General features: G+C 47.0%; 1 protein-coding gene across 1 annotated transcript in view; it reads left to right on the top strand.

The window, feature by feature from the left end:
* The window catches only part of LOC142311224 (gastrula zinc finger protein XlCGF66.1-like), a 31,787-nt gene that overhangs the window by 3,510 nt on the left and 15,333 nt on the right, over positions 1-12,944 (top strand). The window contains exons 2-4 of the mRNA XM_075349441.1: positions 3,662-3,760; positions 5,953-6,132; positions 12,282-12,408. Coding sequence (XP_075205556.1) covers positions 3,689-3,760; positions 5,953-6,132; positions 12,282-12,408 — 379 coding nt within the window. The 5' untranslated portion in view covers positions 3,662-3,688. The remainder of the gene's footprint in view (positions 1-3,661; positions 3,761-5,952; positions 6,133-12,281; positions 12,409-12,944) is intronic.

The following is a 12,944-nucleotide window of genomic DNA, read 5'->3' as shown; positions in this document are numbered from 1 at the left end:
TCCTGTACATCTACACCATCTGTGTATGTATACCCCTCATATCTGCCCTTATATATCTCCTGTACATCTACACCATCTGTGTATGTATACCCCTCATATCTGCCCTTATATATCTCCTGTACATCTACACCATCTGTGTATGTATACCCCTCATATCTGCCCTTATATATCTCCTGTACATCTACACCATCTGTGTATGTATACCCCTCATATCTGCCCTTATACATCTCCTGTACATCTACGTTCCCAGTGTGTGTATATTCCTCATATCTGCCCTTATGTATAGCTTGTACATCTACACCATCTGTGTATGTATACCCCTCATATCTGCCCTTATATATCTCCTATACATCTACGTTCCCAGTGTGTGTATATTCCTCATATCTGCCCATATATATCGTGTACATCTACACCATCTGTGTATGTGTGTGTGTATACCCCTCATATCTGCCTATATATATATATATATATATATATCTGGTATAGCTACACAATCTGTGCATGTATGCCCTTCATATCTGCCCTTTATATCTCTCCTGTACATCTACATTCACAGTGTGTGTATATTCCTCATATCTACCCTTATATATATATTCTGTACATCTACATTCACAGTGTGTGTATATTCCTCATATCTGCCCTTATATCTCCTGTACATCTACACCATCTGTGTATGTATACCCCTCATATCTGCCCTTATATATCTCCTGTACATCTACACCATCTGTGTATGTATACCCCTCATATCTGCCCTTATATATCTCCTGTACATCTACATTCACAGTGTGTATACCCCTCATATCTGCCCTTATATATCTCCTGTACATCTACATTCACAGTGTGTGTTTTCCTCATATCTGCCCTTATATACAGTATTTCTTGTACATCTAGATTCACTGTGTGTGTATACTCCTCATCTGCCCTTATATATCTCCTGTACATCTACATTCCCTGTGTATACCCCTCCTATCTGCCCTTATATATATAATTTCTGCCCGTTCATATATCAGTACACCATTTAGAGTTATAAGAGCAGCAATAAGGAGAAGAGAGGGAGCTCTATGCGTCCCCTTTTGTGGGTGGTGGATATAGTCTTATCGATCATTGTAATCCTGCCTGTGGTGATGGTTATTAAAGCAGTTGTTCGATACTTATAGTGTCCTTTATAAACCTCAATCTGTAAGTCCTAACCCTTTTATTATGGGGTTTTATTATGATATCCCCTATTATTCTCTCTCTCTTCTTTTTTACGTACTGTGACGTTTGATTTTCTGTGACGGCTCAATCGGGACATCACGAGAGGATGGCCCTGCGGTCACTTCTCCCTTCATTCACCTCGACTTGGACAGGACATCACCAGGGGAGGCGCTGTCACAGCTTCTGTCACCACCGTCCCATGATGTCCTGTTTTAGGGGAGTGATAGAGAAGTGACTGCAGCTTTAATGGCCGTTGCTGCACTTCATCTGTGCCCATCGCCCATATCTTCAGAGGCCACCCTCACAATCACTGCTTCTCTTTCCCTGACATGACAAGCACGTCATCAGGGGGCGGCCGGTGACAGATGCAAGGTTAGTGGCAGCAGCGCCGCCCCACAGCTTCTATCACTGCCCTCAAATGTATGATCAGCAGGTGGCGCCATTGGTGTCACTCTCATAGCTTCTATCACCACCCCTGATGATGATTTTTCTTTTTTGAGGGCAGTAATAGAAGCTATGGGGCAGTGCTGTTGTCACACAGCTTCTATCACCACCCCTGATGATGATTTTTCTTTTTTTAGGGCAGTAATAGAAGCTATGGGGCAGTGCTGTTGTCACACAGCTTCTATCACCACACCTGATGATGATTTTTCTTTTTTAGGGCAGTAATAGAAGCTATGGGGCAGTGCTGTTGTCACACAGCTTCTATCACCACACCTGATGATGATTTTTCTTTTTTAGGGCAGTAATAGAAGCTATGGGGCAGTGCTGTTGTCACTGACATTGCTTCTATCACTGCCCTCTGATGTCTCCTTTCAGGGAAAGAGATGGCAGTGATGTAAGCAGGCAGTGTGGTGGCAGCTATGCAAGATGTGGCCATTAAATATGTGGGTGGTGGGGACAGAAGTGCGGCAGCGACCACTAGAGATGTGGGCACAGATGAAGTGTATGGCTTCTTAAAATTATATACTTATTAAATGACATTAATATTCAGTTTGCATATAACACCTAAAATAAAGCAGCAAAATCTGTAGTGCACAGGTAGTGGGAGGAAGAAAGATGGTGACAACACCCTACAATATATCCTCCCTCCTGTGCACTACCTCACAGCGGAGGTCGGCACCCCGGAGTTACAATATGGCGCCCCCACTCACCGACAACTGTCCCTGAACTCCCCTGACTCGCCCTACAAGATATAGGGAGAAAAAGGTGCTCATGCCTAAAGAAAGTGCACCCCAGTGCTTCACAACTAGGGCAGAACATCCAGTTGGCTATCCCTGCTATCATGGCATCGGAATGACATATTGGTATGAGCCACTTGATGCACTGAAGGGGAAACACGTTGAGGCATGGGTTACTTTATCAAGCATCAGAACAAGTCACTTTTTTAGACTTCCCGACACCCTCTCCAATTTCCTGTTCTCCGTGTCAGGGGCGTTCAGATGTGCTCAGTTGGGGAATATCACTGTATAGTGACAGGAACCAGGTACTGCAGATTCACTCCAATTCATTCGATATAGTTGATGGAGGTGTCCAGTGTTGTAAGGCTAGGTTCATATTTCCGTCAATTTGTATCAGTCACAATCCGCGGCTCTGGTAAACAATGGAATCCGTTTGGCGGATTCCGTTGTTTCCCATAGACTTCTATGAGCGGCGGATTGTAACTGATGACGCTGCGTTGTATCCTTCGCCCGACTGATCAGTTGTGGAACGACTGACCGCCGGGCGGCAGGAACGCAGCATGTAGCGTTTTTTGAGCAGCAGAATCCTTTTGATTTCTCTGCGCATGCTCTCTCTCGAAGGCCACACGATCAAATGATCGCCCGGCAGCCACCTTCTGTGAGCGATCAGCTGATCACCTGGCGGCCGGCTAATGAGAGCGATCAGCTGATCACCTGGCGGCCGGCTAATGAAAGCGACCAGCTGATCACTTGGCGGCCGGCTAATGAAAGCGACCAGCTGATCACTTGGCGGCCGGCTAATGAAAGCGACCAGCTGATCACCTGGCGGCCGGCTAATGAGATTGATCAGCTGATTGCTCTCATTAGCCGGCCGCCGGGAGATCATCTGTTCGCTCTCAAAAGCCAGCAGCCGGCTATTGTGAACGATCAGCTGATCGTTCTCTCTGTCTCTTGTTTTATAATGGAATCCGATTTCTCTTCCAATTTTTGTCATCCGTTTGTACAACGCATCAGTCACAAGCGTTAAGCAATGCATGTGACTGATGCAAAACAACGGAAATGTGCACCTAGCCTAACTGAGTACTTCTGGCCAGTACTGAAAACATCTGATTGGTGGAGGTGTCAGGTGTCGCACCCCCACCGATATGATATAGAGCACCTAGCCTATGGATAGGCCATCCATAGAAACTACTGGACTAACCCTGTCAATGCAACAGGATAAGGTATCTGGTGTGATGGGTATGACAAGTAATGACCTTTTTTCATTTCTTATATTTCTACAGGTGGGAAGTGTCATCAATTCATAGAAGATGGACAGAGGTCAGATCCCTGAGAGGATCTTAAACCTCACCCTGGAGATCATCTACCTATTGACTGGAGAGGTGATTATTCTGATGATTATGAGACATTGCCTGACTCCTGCTTTACTGACAGTTCATTTGCCTGAAGTTACACAGCATAGAAGCTGTCAGTTAAGCAGGGGGAGGTGCCTCTAAGCAGGGAATAGAGCTGGAGCGACAGAGGCTTCAGATCTACAGATAAATTATCATCCTCTTGCATATAAATTCAATTGCTGATGTCTCCATAATGGACTGGCCATAGACAGATGTTGCTGGACTTGTCTTTCAAAGCTACATGCACAGATAAGTAGTTTTCAGGATGAAATCCTGATCAAACATTCTCTTTAAAGAGATTCTCTTAGACATTAACTGAACGGCTTGATCAGTGGTGATTTGCTCTTTGAGAACCCCTTGTTCAGTGCAGTAAGGCGCTACAAGCTTCACTATGAGGCACAGCTAGTACAGACTGAGCTCCGTGTCTATGTAAACCATAAAGGAGACCCATAGGTCCTGGAGATCAGACGCCAGTGGAGAAAATGCTAGTAGTCCTTGATTTGGCTGCTAATAATAATGCCTTTTAAAGTGCAAAGAGGTCCGAAGGTATGTAATGTATGCAGATAAAGGTACAACGATTGCCATGTATGAGGTTTGATACTTTCAAATGTGGTGTGACCATTATGGATGTATGGGCCACGCCATTCTTTAGGTAGTCACTGTTAGTTATTATTATAGCGCCATTTATTCCATGGCACTTTAGATGTGTTAAGGGGTATACATAATAAAAACAAGTGCAATAATCATGAACAATACAAGGCACAGACTGGTACAGGAGGAGACAGGACCCTGCCCACGAGAGCTCACAGTCTACAGGGGATGGGTGAGGATACAGTAGGTGAGGGTTATTGTAGGTTGTAGGTATGTCGGAAGAGGTAGGTCTTCAGGTTCCTTTTGAAGGTTTCCAAGGTAGGCGAGAGTCTGATATGTTGTGGTAGAGAGTTCCAGAGTATGGGGGAAGCACGGGAGAAATCTTGTATGCGATTGTGGGAAGAGAAGATAAGATGGGAGTAGAGAAGAAGATCTTGTGAGGATCAGAGGTTGCGTGCACGTAGATATAGAGTCTAGATCACATATATATGGAGAAGACAAGGTTGTGGATGACTTTGTATGTCATGGTCAGGGTTTTGAACTGGAGTTTTTGGGTAATGGGAAGCCAGTGAAGGGATTAGCAGAGTGGAAAGGCCAGAGAATAGTGGGGGGTAGAGGTGGATTAGTCAGGCAGCAGAGATTTTCTAGTGGGGTGGGTGAACTTGGTATAGCTATGCATAGTGCTTCTATGCGTGGTGCTGCCAGTTCATTCAACTGAAATAAAGAGGTGACTGTGGCACCCACCTGAATCGGACACGATTGCCAAGGGGTCTACAGGCTGCAACAAGCAGCCTGAGGGGACCGCATGTAGGATGCTTGCTTATGACCCCTGACTTAGCTGATACACAAGCAGACTAAAGTATAAGCAGACTAGATGGACCCAATATATATGCTAAGAAGTGCATTCAGGTGTGATGCAGAGGGGAGGGGCCTGGACCCATCTTGATCACTTAAAGTGAGTCTGTCACCAGGTTTTTGCCACCTAATCTGAGAGCAGCATAACGTAGGGGCAGAGATCAGGTGTTGGGTAGTTGAAGCATACCTGTGGAAAGAGTAGACGTGATGATTAGATCAGGGGCGGACATACCATTTGTGCACAGGGGCCAAGAGGTCAGGAGGCCCATCTCTATCTCCAAAGCAGGTGGAATTGTGCATTTTGATAAGCTCTTGGGCTGCGAAGTGCCCATATATTGTTCCCTCTTCAGTCTGTGTCCACCAGTGGATTAGATGATGCATAGACAGCAGTGATGTAATGACCAAGTGCATCATATTCAATTCTGGTCTTACAGATGCACTGAGATGATGCACAAGCAGAACATCCATGTGAGGGTCCAAACGTGGAAAGACTTTTGTACCATGAACATTAGTATTAGATGCGGAGTATATAAGTAACCTCTGAAATAAAGTCAGACCAGGTCTAGAGAAAACGGGGAGTGGACTGGTTTCACTAAAGAACCTTAATCATCTATGAAAGGTGATATGTACAATAGATATGTTCTTTTATTGTATATTTTACAAACTTGGCATCCTGTGGTTCTTGTCTTTAGTGGGAACCATATGTTTGTCGCTTTTTATTTTTTTGTTCTTAGGATTATATGGTTGTGAAGAAGGAATGTGACCAGATGGGAGACAGCACGGTTTTTAATGAATTCAGCGGCAGGACTCCAAGCTCTATAGCAGTCCATCCTCACTCACTGATCTACGAGAAGAACAATGAGCAGAAGATCCTAGAACTCACCAACAGGATCATTGAGCTGCTGACTGGCGAGGTGAGCCCTGCTGGAATCCTGGGACATTATATACAGTTGCAGTCGATATTATTCAGTCGCCTTTACAATTGAAGTTAACAAGTAATAATAAACCAATGAATCATACAATTTTAAATAACTCAACATAACTAAATTGACAATTTATTTTTTTTCCTACTATGGGGGCCTGAATCCTAGCCTGGGTGGCTGCACGATTGTAGCCAGTTATGTTGTTCTCTTAAATACTATAATGGTTCAGAGAGAATATACTTTGAGGATGTGGCTGGGGACTATAGTCTAAACAAGACCCTGGCCAGGTCTTCCCTGCGAAGCTGCAGGTGATTGACAGGTCTCTTTCTCTCGTGTACATAGTGAGAGACCTGTTAATCACCTGGAGAAGCGCTGGGAAAAGCCAGCCGGGATTCTCAAAAGTATGTTTCCTCTAAAAACAGGAATTCATAGCGTAATATACCTGTGTGGAATCATGCTGTCTGCAGTTTGGGCAGCATGAATCTCCTGACAAGTTCCCTTTAATGACTACTGAAGTATTAGGGCACTTTGCACGTTGCGACATCGCTACTGCGATTGTCGTCGGGGTCAAATCGAAAGTGACGCACATCCGGCGCCAGAAACGACGTCACAACGTGTAAAGCCTAGATGCACCGATAAACGATTGCAAAAGCGTCGTAAATCGGTGATCTGTGTAGTGTTGGTCATTTTCATGATTTCGCTGCAGCGACAGGTACGATTATTTTCCTGTGGCAGCATACATCGCTGTGTGTGAAGCCGCAGGAGCGAGTAACTTCTCCTTACCTGCCTCCACCGGCTATGCGGAAGGAAGGAGGTGGGCGGGATGTTTACGTCCCGCTCATCTCCGCCCCTCTGCTTCTATTGGACGCCTGCCGTGTGACGCCGCACGACCCGCCCCCTTAGGAAGGAGGCGGGTCGCCGGCCAGAGCGACATCGCAGGGCAGGTAAGTGCATGTGAAGCTGCCATAGCGATAATGTTCGCTATGGCAGCTATCACAAGATATCGCATGTGCGACGGGGGCGGGGACTATCGCGCTCGGCATCGCTACCATCGGCTAGCGATGTCACAGCGTGCAAAGTACCCCTTAGAATTATTCAATCCTTTCATGAGAATCGTCTTTAGTATAGCCCCTTTGGCTGTTTATGACCTGCTGTAAATGTGATGTATAATGAGACACCATCGTCTGGTAGCGTTCATGAGGAATCGTAGCCCAATCCCTATGTGCAAGGACCTACAGGTCACTAATATTCTTGGGTTTGAATGCCACAATTGCTTTCTTCAAATCCTACCAAAGATCTTGTAAGAAGCTCTAATCAGGCATCTGAGACAGCCACTCCATAGTCTTCCAGGACTTCTCAAACCAAGCTGTGGTGGACTTTGATGTTTGGAGTTCCTGTCCTGTTTCCAGGTCCAAACATTGGAGCTTCAGCTTTTTCACAGAAGGCATGATGTATTTACTGATTCTTAATTAAAGCCATCTGTCCCTCTACATGCAGCAGGTTTTTTGTGCTTGAGGAAGCGAAGCAGTAACAGCGCATCACCAAACCACTGCCAGACTTCATTGTAGGCCTCTTTCACACGTTCGTGAAAAACCACGCACGTGTTTCACGGACGTGTCAGAGGTGCGTTTTGCCCTCCGTGAGCCGTGTTTATGGCCTGCATGTGTTCTTCGTGTGTTATCCGTGATAACACATGGAGAACGGAAACTTTCTACTCACCTGTCCCTGGCGTACCTGTCCGTGGTGCTGATCTTCGGTCTCCGGTCCTGCCGACTCCCCACTGCTGCTGCTTCCGGCCGCAGTGAAGTGAATATTCAATGAGCATAATGAGCTGCGGTCAGAAGCAAGTGACAGCAGCGGCAGAGACAGCAGGGCTGGAGAAGGTGAGTAATGTTTTGTATATTTTTTTTTTTTTTTTTCTCACAGACACATGGATGTGTTCCGTGTAACACACACCGGAGAAATCACGTGTGGTCTGTTTGCGTTACGTGTGACCTCCTTTTGCGTTCCGTGTGACACCCGTGATGCCGGAGAGAAAACTGACATGTTGCCGTGAGGAATACATGGACACACCTTTGTACGGCACGGACACACGTTCCGTGCGTAAATACATACGTGTATCCAAGTACATTAAAAAACCAAGGTCTACGTGTGTATGTGGCACCCCAGGGTTCAGTTGCCACAAATATACCTGTACCTGGGCAGGGAAGGATCTCCACATCAGGCAATCCCACATACAACATTTCCACTCCAAGCCTGGAGGGGGAGCTCTATAAGTCGAGTTCAGGTGAGGTCCCCTTTAAAGCCAGGTTTGGAGGCGGAGTCAGGGAGACAGTTGACAGTTGGAGAAAAGGAGACTGTGCGAGCAGAGAGTGAGGGAAGACATCAAAATGGAGAGGGCAGTGCTGAGCCCGCACAAGTAACTGTGTGACCGCCTGAGGGATCAAGAGTGAGGCAAAAGAGGAGTGACCGGGGAGGTGGAGCCAGACCGGTTCATCCCCAAGGAACAGTGCTGATTATCGGACACCGGCTTCCGAGATTGTGAGGGATCTAATCTGCCCAGCAATAAAGACCGGGGGCCAGGGAGACTGCAGATCTCCTGGCCGCAGCAGCACCTGAAGGCAAAGCCGCTACACAGAGCGTAGGGATCGCAGTGAGTACAGCAGTGCCCCTTAGAGAAGCTCCCGCCGCCTGCCATACAGGTGAAGACAGTGAGAGAGGGACAAGGTATAGCTACAGGCAGCCTAGTACCAAGGAGAAACATAGCGCAGCAGGGAGGCCACACAACTGACCTGGTGCAGAGATCCTGAACTGTTCCCAGATCACCCAAAAACTGTAACATCAGAAACTGAACCCCTTTTTAACACCTGCAAGTAAAAATCTGGTCAGAGTTAATGAATTGGTGTGATGCACTTTATTTCTTTCATCTGAGAAGCCATAGGCTGCTGCACTAAAGTGACAGTTAAAAAGGCTGTGAGGAAAAACGGCCGCCATATCTGTGTACTACTAAAACTGCTCTGGGGACCCCGCTTCACCTACGGGAAGCGTAAACAACTGGATGCCTAACCATCACCCCAGAGGTCTGACCTGCAGCCCCAGTAACCATACTGGAACCGTAGGTGGCGTCACGAAATACTTTTATTTATTTATTTATTTTTATTTATTTTTTTTTTTTTTATTTTATTTTTATTATTTATTGACTTTCAGCGACCACCAGGGCCACGGAACCGGGCACAGGCCCCCGTGACCTAATCCCATTAACCAACACCCGGAACCGAGTACCCCACGGCCCTGGGGCGGGTCATGTACGTGTCTCCGGTACGTGAGGATATTGACCAAACACGTACCGGAGGCACGGACGTGTGAAAGAGGCCATAGGCAGCGTGTTCTTTTAAGGCCCATTTACACGCAACGACATCGCTAACGAGATGTCGTTGGGGTCACAGAATTCGTGACGCACATTCGGCCTCGTTAGCGACGTTGTTCGTACATTTCACACGCAACGACCGCTAACGATGAAAATTACTCACCTAATCGCTCATTGTTGACACGTCGTTCATTTTCATATCGTCGCTCGTGCTGGACGCATGTTGTTCGTCGTTCCTGAGGCAGCACATATCGCTACGTGTGGCACCCCAGGAACGACTAACAACACCGTACCTGCGTCCTCCGGCAACGAGGTGGGCGTGTCTTTCTTTCGGCTGCTCTCCGCCCCTCCGCTTCTATTGGCTGCCTGCCGTGTGACGTCGCTGTGACGCCGCACGAACCTCCCCCTTAGAAAAGAGGCAGTTCGCCGGCCACAGCGACGTTGCTAGGCAGGTAAGTACGTGTGACGGGTCCTAGCGTTGTGCGCCCAACCGACGGGGGCGGGTGCTTTCACCAGCGACATCGCCAGCGATGTCTGTGTTTAAAGTGGCCATTAGCCTGCACTTATATCTACAGCCTCTTTTTTGCTCTTTCCCCACCAGCGAATAGACAGCTGACGCCTATCTGTGCCCTGTTCTTCCACCTGAGATCTCTTGCAAGCGCTGTCATTCCTGGGGGCACATACGCAGATCGACAGTCTAGCTGTCATAAGGTCATCAGGAACTTATTGCGCATGCGCTGACTGTGAGAATGACTGCACCTGCAGAAGATCTCTGGCAGGGGGGAGATCAAAGAGAAGGGTGACCTGTCATTCAGTGACAGGAGACTGGCAGCAAGTGGGGAAAGAGCGAGAAAGGCCACAAAGCTGGGCCAAGCCCCCTGCACGTACGGCTCATTAGCCTAAAACTTGGAATAGGGATTTTTCTACAACAGAATCAAGGATTGATAAAACAAAAATATGGATTTATTCTGCATTACAGAGACCTAACATAGATTATATCAGTTTGGAGTACCAAAAAACCTGCTGACAGCTTGGTAACTTGGTAACATTGCTTCTAGCTGTATCCCTGAGAACGCTTTATGGTTTTGTATCTTTTTCAATCCTTTTCCTTATTTGTGCAAGACAATCATCTCTTCTTTTAACTTTTTGGACCATTCTCTTGAAAACCTCAGAATATTAGTGAACTGGAGGCCATTGCCTATGATGCTGCTAAGATTTCTCAGGAGTGCTCCAGGAAACTGGTTATACATCACACTTGTAGCAGGTCACAACAGCCAGATGTGCTGTACTAAAGCCTGCATTACACGAGACGACCGATCGTGCGATTTCACGATCGATCGTACCCGCCCCCGTCGTTTGTGCGTCACGGGCAATTGATTGCCCGTGGCGCACAAAGTCGTGAAACCCCCGTCACACATACTTGCCTCCCGTGCGATGTCGCTGAGGGCGGCGAACATCCACTTCCTGAAGTGGGAGGGATGTTCGGCGTCACAGCGACGTCACACGGCGGCCGGCCAATAGAGGTGGAGGGGCAGAGATGAGCGGGATGTAAACATCCCGCCCACCTCCTTTCTTCCGCATAGCCGGCGGGTGCCGCGGGACGGAGGTAAGCTGTTGTTCATCGTTCCCGGGGTGTCACACAGAGCGGCGTGTGCTACCCCGGGAACGATGAGCAACCGGCGCCATTTTAAATAAACGAGATTATGAAACCGGGCGATGAGTACACGACTCGCGATTTGTGAGCGATACTGCGTCGCTCGGATGTGTCACACAGCCCGACGTCGGAAGCGATGCCGGATGTGCGTCACAAAAACCGTGACCCTGACTATCTATCGCACGATACGTGTAAAGCACCCTTAAGAACTAAAGTTGTTAGTCATGAAGGGATTGAATAATATTCAGACTGCGTTAAAGTGGCATTTTGTGTTAAACTTGGAAAAAAACACTTATGTTAGTTGTGTTGAGCTATTTAAAGGCAACCTGTCACCATGTTTTCCCCTATAAGCTGCGGCCACCACCAGTGAGCCCTTATATACAGCATTCCAGATTACTGTATATAAGAGCCCAGACCGCTCTGTATAACGTAAAAAACACCTTCATTATATTCACTTAGGGGGCGGTCTGGGCTGATGGGTGTCGCTGCTCTCAGTCCGGCACCTCCTCCATATTGTGCGATCACCGTCTTCCTTCTCAGCCCAGTGTGAATGATGCATCATCCACACAAGCCTGCATTGCGGTTCTGCGCAGGCACACTTTGATGTGTCCTACTGAGGGCAGAGCAAAGTACTGTAGTGTGCAGACGCGAGGAAAGGTCAAAGACCGCCTGCACATACGCACTACAATACTTTGATCTACCCTCAGCTGGGCAGATCAAAGTGTGCATGCGCAAGAGCGTGGTGGAGGCCTTTGTGTGGATAACATAGGACGAGTCATCCACACGTGGCTGGGAAGAAGGATAGCGATCACACAAGATGGAGGTGGCGCTGGACTGAGAGCAGCAACACCCATCGGACCGGGCCGCCCCACAGGCAAGTATAATAAAAGAAAAAGGTGTTTTTTACGTTACACAGAGCGGTCTGGGCACTTATATACAGCATTCTAGAATGCTGTATATAAGGGTCACTGCAGCTTATAAGGGGAAAAACCTGGTGACAGGTTCCCTTTTAAATTATTCTTGTTTGATTAGTCTATTGCACACAAACTAGCATTATTAGTAAGGTTTCTGCATAATTGGTTAGTGATGACCATATCCCTTTCTTTTTTGTGGCGTCAGGTTCCAAGAGGAGATGAAGATGTCACACTAAATTTCACAGTGGAGGAGTGGGAGCGATTTGGTCGTGACCCCGTTAATAACATGGACATGATGATCATGGAGAACCATCAATCCCTAAATTCATTGGGTAAGATTAAGTAGGGACATAATGATGCAGTTATCCTTAAGGGGAATTTGTCACTTTTTTTTTTTTTTTATCTACCTTACTTGAGAGCAGCTGTATGAAGGGGCAGAGATCCTGATTCAGGCGATGTCTCACTTACTGGGCTGCTTGCATGAGGACTAGTAAACCTGCTGCCATGTAGTCCTCCATATTCGTGAGCTCTGTATAATCCCGCCCCCACCACTGACTGACCGCTTTCTGTGTTCACTGTGACCGCTTTCTGCCTATGCAATCAGTAGCGTGGGTGCAGTTATATAATACTCGGCATTCAGAGAACTGCTAAATCTGCAGCAGAGAACCTTTGCCACTAAAGTATGCTGCTTCCAAAAGGAGTACCAAAAACCTGCTGCCAGATTTCCTATGAATCAGATTTTCATGAGCATTTGCTATGTTATTCAATGGCAGCATAATCTACAGACAGGCCTGTTGTACTATTAGCCCAAATGGCACAATAATATATTGTGCTATTTTATATAAAGCTTGTATCCCAATATTTAGTG

This window comes from Anomaloglossus baeobatrachus, chromosome 5 (assembly GCF_048569485.1).
Source record: "Anomaloglossus baeobatrachus isolate aAnoBae1 chromosome 5, aAnoBae1.hap1, whole genome shotgun sequence".
In the NCBI taxonomy this organism is placed as follows: Eukaryota; Metazoa; Chordata; class Amphibia; order Anura; family Aromobatidae; genus Anomaloglossus; species Anomaloglossus baeobatrachus.
The sequence above is the reverse complement of the archived record's forward strand: the minus strand, read 5'-3'. Positions and strand labels throughout refer to the sequence as shown.